Source organism: Chelonia mydas, chromosome 21 (assembly GCF_015237465.2).
Source record: "Chelonia mydas isolate rCheMyd1 chromosome 21, rCheMyd1.pri.v2, whole genome shotgun sequence".
Taxonomy (NCBI): Eukaryota; Metazoa; Chordata; order Testudines; family Cheloniidae; genus Chelonia; species Chelonia mydas.
Window position 1 is genome coordinate 16,893,761 of NC_051261.2, and position 15,885 is coordinate 16,909,645.

The 15,885-nt window shown below is 53.6% G+C and overlaps 1 protein-coding gene across 1 annotated transcript in view; it reads left to right on the forward strand.

Moving 5' to 3' along the window:
• The window catches only part of CPNE5 (copine 5), a 194,278-nt gene that overhangs the window by 76,095 nt on the left and 102,298 nt on the right, over positions 1-15,885 (forward strand). The window contains exon 7 of the mRNA XM_037885250.2: positions 7,112-7,171. Within this exon, the coding sequence (XP_037741178.1) occupies positions 7,112-7,171 (60 nt within the window). The remainder of the gene's footprint in view (positions 1-7,111; positions 7,172-15,885) is intronic.

Below are 15,885 nucleotides of genomic sequence, written 5' to 3' on the forward strand. Positions count from 1 at the left end.
AACCCAGCCAAACACACACACGAGGGGAGAACAGAACAGCCAGGAGTGGAAACGCAGCTCCTGTCTCCTGGCTTGACTCTCTCTTGCAATGACAGTGCTGGAAAACGCCAGGCCCAGCCCACGGTTTGAGACCTGGCGACTCGTACCAGCATCGGGCTGTTTAGGGCACTGCTTTTAGCTGCCTCGTTCTGGCCCCGGGCTTACAGCTGTGTTGGACAATCTACAGACTTGGCCAATTAAGCCAGAGGCAAAAGCAGTGAGACAGAAAAGAGAAGAAATAAGGGGGGAAGGAAAAGGCCACACGGGGCGGGAGAGGGGGAAGTCTCACATCTCAGGTTGGGTTTGGAGTTTAGCCAGAGCCGGGGGAGGTGCTGGTGTCATCTGGGTCCCCTGCTCCGGTCTGCTCAGGACGTCTCTCAGGAGTCAGCTGAAGAGGTGCCTAGAGACGGTGGGGATGGTGCGGTGATGGTGAAGCTCGTTCCTTCCCCATCTCTCGTCTTGCAGCCCGCCAGCATGGCGGGAGCCAGTTTCTCCCACAGATTCCTTTGGAGAGCCCCCAAAAGGGTGAATAGCTCGGCCCCTCGGTATTTCATTCACCAATCAGGCCTTGTTTCTGACACACCAATTTTGGTCCATTGATTTCCAGTCCCACCCTTCTCTCGTACCAGGCACGTTCCTAACACGGCCCTTGGGTTGTAGCAGGAGCCTCTCTGGCTGGACTGCCTCAGTCTGTGTCACACGTCTGCCCACCGCCGTTTGTTGTGACCGGTTGTTGTGACACCACTTGAACTTCTGCTCCCGTCCCACTGTGGGGCTCACGGCGAGGGTCACTGGAGAGGCCCAGTGATCACAACAGGGGGCACAGACCTCATTGGGGCAGGTGGGATGGGGCTGGGCTGGGCTGCGCTGGAGTGGGGGTGGGGAGAGCTGCGAAGGGCGGTAACAACAGGGTGGAGTTGGTTCAGCCTGGGTGACCCAACTGGGGAAGGGGTGGGGGAAGGCAGAGTCTCAACTCATGGCTAATGCCGAGGGCAACGGGGCTCAAGTTCCTGTTCTGCCACTGACTCCCCGTGTGACCGTGGGCAAGTCACTGCCCTGTTCCATGCCTCAGTTTCTCAAGTCTGTGAAATGGGGATGCTGCTCCTGGCCTGGTTCCCATGGGATTCATTCATTAATGTTTGTGTAGGCTTTGAACTCTTGGTGTAAATCAGCAAAGCTCCATTTACTTCCGAAGGCTACCCTAGCTGCAGATCTGGCCCTGTGATTTTCTGAAGGAGGGGCAAGGGAGGGCTCTGCTTTGCACTTTAGAATAATAGAATCGTGGAAAGTTAGGGTTGGAAGAGACCTCAGGAGATCATCTAGTCCAGGGCTAGGCAACCTATGACACATGTGCCAAAGGCAGCACGCAAGATGATTTTCAGAGGCACTCATATTGCCCGGGTCCTGGCCACCGGTCCGGGGGGCTCTGCATTTTAATTTAATTTTAAATGAAGCTTCTTAAACATTTTAAAAACCTTATTTACTTTACATACAACAATAGTATAGTTATATATTATAGACTTATAGAAAGAGCCCTTCTAAAAACGTTAAAATGTATTTCTGGCATGTGAAACCTTAAATTAGAGTGAATAAATGAAGACTTGGCACACCACTTCTGAAAGGTTGCCAACCCCTGATCTAGTCCAACCTCCTGCTCAAACAGGACCAACATCAACTAAATCATCCCAGCCAGGGCTTTGTCAAGCCAGGTCTTAAAAACCTCTAGGGATGGAGATTCCACCACCTCCCTAGGTAACCCATTCCAGTGCTTCACCACCCTCCTAGTGAAAAAGTTTTTCCTAATATCCAACCTAAACCTCCCCCACTGCAACTTGAGACCATTACTCCTTGTTCTGTCATCAGCTACCACTGAGAACAGCCGAGCTCCATCCTCTTTGGAACCCCCCTTCAGACAGTTGAAGGCTGCTATCAAATCCCCCCTCACTCTTCTCTTCTGCAGACTAAATAAGCCTAGTTCCCTCAGCCTCTCCTTGTAATTCATGTGCCCCAGCCCCCTAATCATTTTTGTTGCCCTCCACTACCAATTTGTCTACATCCTTTCTATAGTGGGGGCCCCAAAACTGGACGCAATACTCCAGATGTGGCCTCACCAGTGCCAAATAGAGGGGAATAACCACTTCCCTCAATCTGTTGGCAATGCTCCTACCAATACAACTCAATATGCAATTAGCCTTCTTGGCAACAAGGGCACACTGTTGACTCATATCCCATTTCTCATCCACTGTAATCCCCAGGTCCTTTTCTGCAGAACAGCTGCTTAGCCAGCCAGTCCCCAGCCTGTAGCAGTGCATGGGATTCTTCCGTCCTAAGTGCAGGGCTCTGCACTTGTCCTTGTTGAACCTCATCAGATTTCTTTTGGCCCAATTTTCCAATTTGTCTAGGTCACTCTGGACCCTATCCCTACCCTCCAGCGTATCTACCTCTCCCCTCAGCTTAGTGTCATCTGAGAACTTGCTGAGGGTGCAATCCATCCCCTCATCCAGATCATCATTGAAGATGCTGAACAAAACTGGTCCCAGGACTGACCCCTGTGGCACTCCGCTTGATACCAGCTGTCAACTAGATATCGAGCCGTTGATCACTACCCATTAAGCCTGATGATCTAGCCAGCTTTCTATCCACCTTATAGTCCATTCATCCAATCCGTACTTCTTTTACTTGCTAGCAAGAATACTGTGGGAGACTGTATCAAAAGTTTTGCTAAAGTCAAGATATATCACATCCACTGCTTTTCCCATATCCACAGAGCCAGTTATCTCGTCATAGAAGGCAATCAGGTTGGTCAGGCATGATTTGCCCTTGTTGAATCCGTGTTGTCTGTTCCTGATCACCATCTCCTCCTACAAGTGCTTCAAAATGGCTTCCTAGAATCATAGACTTTAAGGTCAGAAGGGACCATTGTGATCATCTAGTCCGACCTCCTGCACAACGCAGGCCACGGAATCACACCCACCCACTCCTGCGAAAAACCTCTCACCTATGTCTGAGCTATTGAAGTCCTCGAATCGTGGTTTAAAGACTTCAAGGTGCAGAGAATTCTGCAGCGAGTGACCCGTGCCCCATGCTACAGAGGAAGGCGAAAAACCCCCAGGGCCTCTTCCAATCTGCCCTGGAGGAAAATTCCTTCCCAACCCCAAATATGGCGATCAGCTAAACCCGGAGCATGTGGGCAAGATTCACCAGCCAGACACCCAGGAAAGAATTCTCTGTAGTAACTCAGATCCCACCCATCTAACATCCCATCACAGGCCATTGGGCATATCTACCGCTAGTAGTCGAAGATCAATTAATTGCCAAAATGAGGCTATCCCATCATATCATCTCCTCCGCAAACTTATCGAGCTTAGTCTTGAAGCCAGATATGTCTTTTGCCCCCACTGCTTCCCTTGGTGCCCCCAGCAAGCAGCACAACACTGCCAGAAAACTACACACTCCCTTCACTAGACTGTCTGTTCCTTTGCCTGGCTCTTCGTCTTCCCCCCAGACTCCCCTGTTTCCAGCTCTGTTTGCTGGGTCCTGACTTTTCCGGGGACTGAGGGAGGCTGCCCGGTCTGTAATTCCCTGGATTCGCCTCCTTCCCTTTTTTAAAGATGGGCACCACATTAGCCTTTCTCCATTCTTCTGGGACCTCCCCTGATCGCCATGAGTTTTCAAAGATAACGGCCAATGGCTCTGCAATCACATCCACCAACTCCCTCAGCAGCCTTGGATGCATTGCATCCGGCCCCATGGACTTGTGCACGTCCAGCTTTTCTAAATAGTCCTTAACCTGTTCTTTCACCACAGAGGGCTGCTCACCTTCTCCCCAGACTGTGCTGCCCAGTGCAGCAGTCTGGGAGCTGACCTTGGCTGTGAAGACTGAGGCAAAAAAAGCATTGAGTACTTCAACTTTTTCCACATCCTCTGTCACTAGGTTGCCTCCCCCATTCAGTAAGGGGCCCACACTTTCCCTGAACTTCTTCTTGTTGCTAACATACCTGTAGAAACCCTTCTTGTTACCCTTCACATCCCTTGCTAGCTGCAAGTCCAATTGTGCTTTGGCCTTCCTGATTATACCCCTGCATGCTCAAGCAATATTTTTATACTCCTCCCTAGTCATCTGTCCAAGTTTCCACCTCTTGTAAGCTTCCTTTTCGAGTTTAAGCTCACCAAAGATTTCACTGTTAAGCTCAGCTGGTCGCCTGCCGTATTTGCTATTCTTTCTGCACATCAGGATGGTTTGTTCCTGCGCCCTCAATAAGGATTCTTTAAAATACAGCCAGCTCTCCTGGACTCCTTTCCCGCTCATATTAGCCTCCCAGGAGATCCTGCCCATCAGTTCCCTGAGAGAGTCAAAGTCTGCTTTTCTAAAGTCCAGGGTCCATACGTTCTGCTGCTCTCTTTTCTGCCTTTTGTCAGGATCCTGAACTCGACCATCTCATGGTCACTGCTGCCCAGGCTGCCACCCACTTCTACTTCCCCTACCCATTCTTCCCGGTTTGTGAGCAGCTGGTCAAGAGGAGAACAGCCCCTAGTTCGTTCCTCCAGCACTTGCACCAGGAAATTGTCCCCAACACTCTCCAAAAGCTTCCTGGATTATCTGTGTACTTCTGTATTGCTCTCTCAGCAGATGTCAGGGTGATTGAATTACCCCATGAGAACTAGGGCCTGTGATCTGGAAACTTCTGATAGATGTCTGAAGAAAGCCTCGTCTACGTCATCCTCCTGGTCCAGTGGTCTATAGCAGACGCCCACACCACGACATCACCCTTGTTCCTCTAGCTGGGCTAACATCTCATCTGGTGCAAGGGGGCAAAGCTCTATTCGAGTCAGTGGGGTGCACCTATCCATACCACTTCGGAATCTGCTCTGCTGTGCCCCAGAGCCGGCCCCTGCGAGGGCTCAAAGTGAAGCTGCACAGCACCCTGGGGGAAATGGAGCAGGCTGGCTCCTCCTCCGGATGATGGGCATCCTGCTCTGGCGCACAGCGTCCCGTGATTCCTGGTGCATCTGCTCAGGCTGGCATGAGCAGCAGACCCCAGCGCTCTGTCCTGTGGCTTTGGCACTGCCAGGAGCCTTGTGGGCAGTGAGAGACAAGGGACAGTGGAGGGCAAACGCTGGCCAGACCCCAGGTGACTTTGCTGCAAAGTCTCTGTGAGCTTTAGGGTGAGGATTTGGAGGGGACCTTTCCCCATGTCCAATACCCAACCCCCCAGCCATGCCTCCAGCCCCACGCTCCCTGCCCGGCGTAGGAGCCCTGGCGCCTGCTAAAGCACATGGAGGGGTGCTGGAGACAGGCTGGTGAGCTTGCCAAGGTCCCAGGAGTTCAACCCCTGGCAAACGCACAGGTTCTGCCACCTCCTTTCGTGATCTTATCTCCCCCGTCCGAAGCATTCCCGTTGGGCTCGGTCAGTGAGTGTCCATGGATAGAGAGCAGAGCTCCACAGAGACAGAGGGACAGGGGGAGGGGGGCCAGCTCTGCAGTGCACCATTCTCCATGCCCTGCTGCCCGGCCGAGCTGGCTGTCTGCGGAACTGGGGGCACGGCTCAGTGCCAGGCTTCTCGGCAGCTCTGCCCTGGCCCTGAAGTGCACTCCCCACCCCCCTCCGGATCCCACCCTACAGTCATCCCCACATGGGGGCCTTTAGTTCCCCACATGTGCCCCAGAATCCTTTGCAGTAGCATCTCCGAGGGGGTGCTGGGTCAGCCAGTGGCAGGCAGGGCTCTGGAATCTGCCGCTTTCAGAGGCTCCTTAGTGGCCTCTGCAGTTGGTGGAACTGAATCAGGGTGGGGTCCCTTTCGGGGTGGGAGCGAGATGGGCAGACAGGGCAGCTGAAGGAGGGTACTGGGCTTGGGACTGGCTCACTGGAGATGCCGCCGTAGGTGTGAAGCTCTACAGTAGGGGGCTGCCCCCACAGCACAGGACTAAGGCAGCCCCAGTGCCAGATCGGAGGGCTCTTCATGCCAGCCCGCGGGAGATTCCCATGCTAGCCTAAGAAGGGACGCCAGTGCCAGTGTCTGCCAGTGGGGTAGTGTGTCCCTGGGACCACCTGGCAGCCTGTCTATGCACCTGTCTGGGGTTCCCATTCTATGCCAGGGAGTTGAATGAGCCTTCCAGGTCCCTGCTGCTGCACAGTTGGGCACGTGGGCATGGATCCTCGGGGGGGAGCAGCTACTGGGCCCTTTCCTACTGTCAGCCAGGCTGTGGCCTGCACCACGTTACCATCCCGCCGCAGCTGCCCATGCTCTCCTCGCTGGCGCCTGGCCATTGAAACCCTGGCTATTGAAACCAGCCACTGTCCATAAAAGCACATAAAAGGGTTTGGACACACGAGGTTCCAGGTACAAGGAAAACGTGATGTCCAGTCCAGAGCCCACACGTATTGACAGGTTCCTTCTGCACCCAATGGTCAGTCCGCACGGCGCTGGTTCAGTGGCGAGAGCTGGGATCCACCTCTCATGAGACACTTCCACTGGCAGAGTCTCTCCTCTGTAACGAACAACATTTGGAGCCATTTTCCCTTCTCACGTAGCCCGAGGCGCTTGTCTCTGTTCATAATCAGGGTGTTTCATTAGCTGCAGCTCAGTCCTGATGGGCCCCTTGTCAGCGTTTCTGCATGGGGTGCTTTGCCCTGCATGGTCTCCAGACCGTAGGCACAGGGCTGGGCTGGTTCCCCGCGTGCCCGTGGTTCTCAGCGTTGAGCCAGCTCTGAGATCCCTGCCGCAAGTGGCACATTTCACTTCCGCGGGTTTGGAACCCAGGATCCTCCAAGTGACATAGTATGAACATCTGGCCACAGCCCAGCAATCAGCCAGTGCTTCGCTTTCGGCAGAGACCGCCCATGCCCGCCTCTGGTGAAATATTGGGGGATGGTGAGACACGTGCTTGGGTGTGTCTGTGTCATTCTGGGTCCTCCCTTGTCCCCAGGAGATGGTTTGGGTAGACCCCAGGGGATAGGTTCCGGAGCGTTGTCCTGGCTCTCCCGGTGGTTATCGGCTCCAGGCAGCATGTGTTCTCAGGGAGCCGAGGGAATGGTCCAAGCTAATTCTCCCTCTCTCTGTCTCCTGGCAGGATGGGAGCGTTCACGTTACATTCCAGAACAGGGAAGCCCACGCCGTCCGTCTCCAACGGGTGAGTCACACAGCTTCACCGGCATCTCCTCCTGCACAGGCAGCCCCGCAAGGAGGCAGCGTGTAGGGGGGCTTTGCCCTGGCAATGCCCTGGACCCATGGCTAGAGACCATCGGTCTCCAGCGCTGTCAGCCTGGCGCCTGTTGCCAGACCTAAGCAGGAGCCATGCGGTGCTGCAATGCCAAGAACTCCAGCACCAGGACAGCATGAGCCTGTCCTCTCCCAGTGGGTCCGTTGCTGCTCCTAGGTGCCAGGCCCGGTCATTTCACTGAAGAAGGCCCACCTCCTGCACCATCAGCCCCACTGGCAATTCCGAGTTCAAACCTCCCTGCCAACCTAGGCGGGGCCTGTTATTAACAGCACCACATCACGGCATCATGCAAGGCCTGACGTTACGTCCACTGTGGGGGCTGAGCCCCGCAACACCTGGCCCTGAGTTCTGCTCTTTGCCGGACGGGGCTAGTCCTGCCAGCACCCTCTGACAGCCTAACTGTGATGGGGTCATTTTCAGAAGGGATGTGAAAGTCTGTGGGACTTGTGCTCCTAAAGCCCTTCAGAGTTTCTGGTCATCTCCCCTAACATTTGGATAGCCCCCATCACCCTGACACCCCAGGGCCTTTACTCCCCGAAAGCTGCCACAGGAAGACAGGATAAGTCTGTGCCTGTGCCCCCCGCCCCCCCGGAGCGGCTGAAATAGGGTTTAATGGGGCAAGCCCTCATGGATCATGGAGCAGGTCCTCAAGGAATCAATCCTGAAGCACTTACACGAGAGGAAAGTGATCAGGAACAGTCAGCATGGATTCACCAAGGGAAGGTCATGCCTGACTAATCTAATCGCCTTCTATGATGAGATTACTGGTTCTGTGGATGAAGGGAAAGCAGAGGATGTATTGTTTCTTGACTTTAGCAAAGCTTTTGACACGGTCTCCCACAGTATTCTTGTCAGCAAGTTAAAGAAGTATGGGCTGGATGAATGCACTATAAGGTGGGTAGAAAGTTGGCTAGATCGTCGGGCTCAACGGGTAGTGATCAATGGCTCCATGTCTAGTTGGCAGCCGGTATCAAGTGGAGTGCCCCAAGGGTCGGTCCTGGGGCCGGTTTTGTTCAATATCTTCATAAATGATCTGGAGGATGGTGTGGATTGCACTCTCAGCAAATTTGAGGATGATACTAAACTAGGAGGAGTGGTAGATACGCTGGAGGGCAGGGATAGGATACAGAGGGACCTAGACAAATTGGAGGATTGGGCCAAAAGAAATCTGATGAGGTTCAACAAGGATAAGTAGGGGGTTGGACTAGATGACCTCCTGAGGTCCCTTCCAACCCTGATATTCTATCATTCTATGATTCTATGAAGCCCAGCTGCTCAGGGACAACCTCCCCACAGGGGGCCTGGAGGGAATGTCCTCCTTGATCCCACACCTGGGGGTCAGCCTGACCCAGAGATGTGAGCCATGCTCACTAGTCCTGACCACACCTTGCTGGTTCCCAGGGTCTGCCTGGTCCTTTGGCTTGAACCCTACAAAAGTGGATTCTGCTGGTGGTTACAGGGCCAGCAAATCCAAAATTCCCGGGACCCTCGGAGGTTACAGATGAGTCCTTCTGTCTATTTTAACCTGCACTGTGATGCTGGCCTGAGAGGGAGAGTCAGGATGCCTGGGCTCTTGGCTCCCTGCTCCCTGCCCCAGCCAGTGCAGCCAGCGGGGATCTGGGAGCCTTGGGGCAGCTGCTGGGCTCCTCGCAGAGAGCTGGGAGCCCGGGGCACAGCCTGGCTTGGACCGAGGAGTGGAGAGCTGGGCGGGCGCGGCCCAGAGGATGCCCCGAGGCTCCCAGCTCCCACTTCCCACCAGGAGCCCAGCGGCTTCCCAGAGGCTCTCCTGGACTCTGGGAGCAGAGCTCACAGCTGGGATCCCAGGGGGTAGCGGGGCTCCAGGCTCCCAGTGGGGAGCTGTGTGTAGAACTGAGAGCCTGGGCTCTCAGCCCCCCACACTGCCCCTCTTCAGTCGGTGGAAGCACTACTGGTGAGCACGCGCACCACCGACACAGGGAGGGTAGTGTGGACATCAGCCACCGCAGTAATCACTGCACTGGCTGTAAGTTGACCTAACATAGGTTGACCTACGTTTCTAGTGTAGACAGGCCCTGAGAGTGGGGGTTTTAGAAGCGCTTGGCGCTGGCCTAGCTCTGCTCCCATTAGATTGTTGGCTCTTTGGGGCAGGGACCCTCATTGTGTTCTGTTTGTACAGCACCACGCACAGTCATGACCCGGTCCATGACATAACAACACTGGAGTCAATGCTCAGAATGGCCATTGCGTTCAGTGGGAGAAGAGCTCGGCCAGCGCTGAAGGGGTTGGATAAACCCAGCCGAATAGCCCAAATCTTTAAAACAGGCCGTACCTCCAGTCGTTTATCTGGGTAAGGACAAAAGGATGATGCCACGGTAGGGATCTGCTACAGACACCTAACCAGGAAGAAGAGGTGGACGAGGCTTTTTATAAACAACTAACAAAATCATCCAAAGCAGAGGTGCTCACTTTTATTTTTCCCCATGGGTGCTCCACCCCCGCTCCGCCCCTTCCCCCAAGGCTCCGCTCTCACTGCACCTCTTCCCACCTCTGTTCTGCCCCCTCCCCCGAACCCATGCCCACCCACCTCTCGCTGCTCTCCGCCCTCCCCCAAGCACCTCCTGCCAGCCGCTGAACAGCTGTGGCTGGTGGATGCTGAGCGCCGGAGCACCCATGGAGTTGGCAGCTATGATCCAAAGCACAGGACGTGGTGGTGATGGGGGGACTTCTGTTACCCAGAAAATAACACGGCAGGACACAGATTGTCCAGCAAGTTCTTGGAATGCAATGGAGACATTTTTATTTCAGAAGGTGGAGAAAGCTACTAGGGGAGAGACAAATAGGGAGGAACTTGCTGAGAATTTGAAAGTGGAAGGCAACTTGGGTGAAAGTGATCATGAAATGGTAGAGTTCATGATTCTAAGGAATGGTTGGAGGGAAAACAGCACAATAAAGACACTGGATTTCAAGAAGGCAGACTTTAGTAAACTCAGCGGGAGTTGGTAGGTAAGACCCCATGGGAAGCAAGTCTAAGGGGAAAAACAGTTCAAGAAAGTTAGCGGTTTTTCAAGGAGACATTATTAAGGGCACAAAAGCAAACTATCCCACTGTGTAGAAAAGATAGGAAGTATGGCTAGAGACCACCCCAGCTTAACCAGGAGATCTTCAATGATCTGAAACTCAAAAAAAGAGTCCTCCAATAAGTGGAAACTAGGTCAAATGACAAAGGATGAATATAAACAAATAACACAAGTATGTAGAGAAGCCAAGGCACACAACGAGACTTAGAATCATAGAATATCAGGGTTGGAAGGGACCTCAGGAGGTCATCTAGTCCAACCCCCTGCTCAAAGCAGGACCGATCCCCAACTAAATCATCCCAGCCAGGGCTTTGTCAAGCCTGACCTTAAAAATATCTAAGGAAGGAGATTCCACCACCTCCCTAGGTGACGCATTCCAGTGTTTCACCACCCTCCTACTGAAAAAGTTTTTCCTAATATCCAACCTAAACCTCCCCCACTGCAACTTGAGACCATTACTCCTTGTTCTGTCATCAGCTACCACTGAGAACAGTCTAGATCCATCCTCTTTGGAACCCCCTTTCAGGTAGTTGAAAGCAGCTATCAAATCCCCCCTCATTCTTCTCTTCTGCAGACTAAACAATCCCAGTTCCCTCAGCCTCTCCTCATAAGTCATGTGTTCCAGTCCCCTAATCACTTTTGTTGTCCTCCGCTGGACTCTTTCCAATTTTTCCACATCCTTCTTGTAGTGTGGGGCCCAAAACTGGACACAGTACTCCAGATGAGGCCTCACCAGTGTCGAATAGAGGGGAACGATCACATCCCTCGATCTGCTGGCAATGCCCCTACTTCTACATCCCAAAATGCCATTGGCCTTCTTGGCAGCAAGGGCACACTGTGGACTCCTATCCAGCTTCTCGTCCACTGTAACCCCTAGGTCCTTTTCTGCAGAACTGCTGCCGAGCCATTCGGTCCCTAGTCTGTAGCGGTGCATGGGATTCTTCTGTCCTAAGTGCAGGTCTCTGCACTTGTCCTTGTTGAACCTCATCAGATTTCTTTTGGCCCAATCCTCTAATTTGTCTAGCTAGACTTAACTAGCTAGAGCCTCCGTAGAATTTCTACGATTCATCCTATCTCCTGCCAGTATCAAAATGGACCCGTGCAAAGTAAAGGCAGTCCAGAATGGCAGCACCGCAGAATATTCATGAATGCCAACGCTTCTTGGGGTTCATGAATTTCTACCAGCGGTTCACCCTGAGGTTCTCGGAGCAGATCATCCCTCTCCCTGCCCTGCTCTGCAAAAACATCAGGTTCCTCTGGTTTCCTGAGGCCCGGCAGGCCTTTGAACAACTAAACCTCACATTTACCACTGCCCCCGTATTGGGCCACCCTGACACCATGCCAGCCTTCATCCTCAAGGCAGATGCTTCCAACGTGGCAATTGGAGTGGTGCTCAACAACTACTACCTCCGAACACCTTCTACTCCAGGGAACTCACACCTGCAGAGCAAAACGATGGCATTTTGGACAGAGAACTCCTGGCAAGACCGCTTTTTGAAGAGTGGTGCCACAATCTACAAAGCGCCTGGTATCCCCTCCAGGTGTACACTGACCATAAGACCTTTGAATGTCTGCGTAGGGCCATGGCTGTTAACCAACATTGACTTCGGTGGACCTTATTGTTTACACACTTTAATTTCGTAATCTCCTATTGCCTAGGAACCAACAATAGCTTTGTCCTGGAAGGGCGAATATTACACTCACCAAAATGACTTGAACTGGAAACCTCGTACATCCTCACACTTCATAACTTTCTGGGTGCAGCTCCCCACCAAGATCTGCTCCCCGTCAGAAGATCAGCCTGGATCTATTGGATCCTGCCAGTCGAGCAGGAAGCCATAAGTAGGGAACCCCATGATGTCGGAGACAGGGTAACCTACGTAAAGGGGTGTATATATGTTCTCCCCAGGCCTCCGAGGACCGCAGCACTATGCCATGACTTCCCCTGGCAGGATATTTTGGTCACTTTTGCACTCAGCAGCTCGTCTTTCATGTCTTCTGGTGGCCTTGCACATGAGCCACAGTGCAGGCCTATGTGGTCTCTTGCAATGTATGCACCCCCTCCAAGTGCCGCACAATGACTCCTGCAACCCCGGGGACTCCTGCAACCCCTCGAGATTCCACCTGCCCCCTAGACAGAACTACATATGTCTAATGGGTTCATGACCATCCTGAGAGTCATGGGCTACCTCATGAAGACGGCACACTTCATCCCCTGCACTGGCCTACCCTCCTTCCAGCTCTGGATGGAACAAGTCATCAGCCTCCATGGCCCCCCAGAGCACATCATCTCTGACTGCAGTGCACAATTTATCTCCCACTTTTGGGGAGAAGCACTCTGGATTTTGGGTATACGCTCCCGCCTCTCCTCCACCTATCACCCTCAGACTAATGATCAAGCGAAGAGAGCCAACCAGATCCTGGAGTAGTATCTTCAATGTTACATCAACTTCCATCAGAACAACTGGGCCTTGCTGCCGCCCGCAGAGTTTGTGTACAATAATGCAGAACATGTGACTGTGTTTCGAATTATGGATTTGTGACAGGGTGGACTAGGTCCGGAGACCCCCCCACCCCACCATGCTCAAGGCCTCGTGGCCCTGCCTCACCCCGCCCCAGAAAAGAGGAGAGAAGTCCTCCAGATGTTCTCCAGAGGAGAAGTCCTCCAGTCCAGCCTAGAGTAGCTGCAGAGAAACAACCAATCAGAGGGGCTCCTGGAGCGGCCAATCAGGGGCCAGAAGGGCCCTGTAAAAGGAAGCAGCAGCGGCAGAGCAGTCAGTTGCTGCCTGGAGCTCGAAGAGGGAGGACTGGGTGCCTGGCTGGCTGGAAGAGCAGCAGGACCACAGACAGCTCCCTGCAGGCAGGACTGAGCCCAGGGAAGGCTGCCGAATACCGGGTGCCTGCTGGCTGTTGGGAAGAGCAGCAGGACCATGGACAGGTCAATGCGAACAGGCTGCACCCAGGGGGACTGAGCCCAGAACCTAGCCAGGCTGGGCAAGGGTACCGTGATGGGCCCTGCTGGTCTGGTTGAAGACTGAGCCCAGGGAGCGCTGCCAAAAGGACACCATCCGAAGCTATGGAGGTGGGCCCCAGCTGGGCTGTTAAAGAAGGCAGGGCCTCAGGGAAGAAGCCTTGGTGCTACAGCCCCGGACCAGGGCTGTGAGCGAGAGCTAGAGACTATATACCCCGGAAGTGGGACAGTGTGTGTGACTTAGCCAGAGGGCTGAGTCGCTGAAATGCGCTGAAAGAACCAGCTGACCACAAAGGGGGTGTCACGGAGATTGGGGGAGTCAGGGCCCTGCACCCCCTCTTCCTGTAATTCACCGTGACTCTCAGCCAGCCAGTAGAACAGAAGGTTTATTAGAGACGACAGGAACACAGTCCAGACCAGAGCTTGCAGGCCTAAACAGGACCCCTTAGTGAGGTCCTTCTGGGGGGCAGGGAGATTAGTCCCCAACTCTGGGGGCTCCCTCCTCTTCCCCAACCTACTCCAAAAACTAACCCCCCTCCAGCCGACTCACCCAGCCTCCCCACAGCTCCTCCTCCAGCCTTTGTCCAGTTTTCCGGGCAGAAGGTGTCACCTGGACCCAACCCCCCTCCTGGCTCAGGTTACAGGTTCAGGTATCGTCCCAGCCAGTGAAGTCACCCCCTGCTATCTCATCACCGATGCAGACAGTCCCAAGAAACTCCCCAGCAACATTCCTAGGTCAGTCCGCCCCGCTCAGTCCCTGCTGCGTCACATCGGGCACTCATGAGAGGCAGGTGCTCACGCTGCTACAGGAATCCATCCCCAGTTCTGCCCGAAGCTACTCACAGCTTCCCACAACGCAGCAGCCCTGGACTGGAGAAAAAAGATACGCCAAATCCAAGATGACCTAAAAGTGCACCTGGAGGGTGCCAAGTATTGCTACAAACAATATGCGGACCACTGATGACACGAGGGGCCTGCCTTGTCAGGAGCCAGAAGCTCTAGCTGTCAATGAAATACCTACCCACAAACAGGCCATCTCATAAATTAGACTATCAGTTCCCTGGCCCCTACGGAATTTGCCAGCAAATTAATCCTGTCACCTTTGAACTCAACTTGCCCTGTTCTCGCCGTTTACACCCAGTTTTCCACATATCACTTCTGGAGCCTCCCCTTCTGGACCCATTGCCTCACCGCTCCCAACCCCGCCCCCCAGCAGTACGTGCTCAAGACCACAAGAAGTACGTTGGCTGTGAGATCCTTCATGCCAAAATCAGACGGGATAAACTCTGGTGTGTTGGGGACTGGGAAGGCTACAGCCCTGAAGAGCGCTTCTGGGAGCTGGTGGCACATCCGCCCTCCTGACCTGGTAAACACCTTCCCCGCAACCCCAGCCCACGACCGGCTGGCAGGCTCCCGACGGGAGAGGCGACAGATTACAGGCCTCGAACCCGGCTCTTGGGGCGCTAGGTTGTGATCAGCCACAACTGCCACCCAGCACCTCACCTGACCCACTGCAGAAGGGAACCGGCAAAGTGCTACATGGCAAAGGGCCCTGCCCCCAAAGCTTCTGATTGGGGGAAAACCCAGCATCTCTGATTGGCTGAGGAGCTCTATTTAAACCAGGCAGAAGTCTGAAGCTATGAAGTTGTTTGAGCTACTGGAGGAATCCTTGGTTGGCCGCTATTAGAGACCCCTCCTGCTTACCTGCCTCCTGAGCCCTGCCTCCTCCTGGTCTCCACATCACAGACCCCTGCCCGCTCCCAGCTCCTGCCACACTCCAGGGCCCTGATCCTGTGCCTGACCCCGATGCTGTCTCCAGCTCTGAGCTTGGGCTTGGCACTGGCTTCTAACCATTAGGCCTGACTGCCCATGTCCTGGTCATTAAACAGCCCTTCCCCAGCTGGGCTTCCCTCTCAGTTAACCCTGGCCCTCCTGCTGTCAGGTGAGGTGAGGTAACCCAACCTGCCTCTCAGGCCCTGGTTAACCCTGTCAGTGCTGGTGTGAGTGCACACCCCATCACGGCTTCCCTTGCTTCTGACTTCTGCTGGTTCCTGTCAGCTTCCCCTTTCTCCTATGTGTTCCGTATATGCATTTTGCTTTAGCTGCCTTTACTTCCCCTCCAAACCAGGATGGTGTTTAATGAAGTGCAGCCTTCTTCCTCACTTATGACTTTTGGGGCATCCAGGAAGATGTGCTGAAATGATTCCCAATTAGCGTTCACATTTTTCTGATTGAATTCTTCTTCCCAGGTGGTTTGGCTCATAATTGTTTTGTGAAATTGGCCCCATTAGCAGCACGCCAAGTGTATCTGTTACTGGTCTGGTCTCTGTTCTGCTGGCACATTATAAATGTGAGCAAGTCATGATCACTTGTACCTAAGCTAGCGTTGAGTTTTAGTTCTGTGAGCAGTTCCTCTGTGTCTGTTAGGACAAGGTCTAATATAGAATCCCCTACGTTGGCTGGAACACTTTTTAAGTTAGGAAATTGTCATCTGTAATGTTTAGAAATTCCAAGCATGTTTTCGTGCTGGCAGCAGGAGACCTCCTGCATGTCACTCAAATGGAAGTCCCCCAAAATCACACATATGCCTCCACATG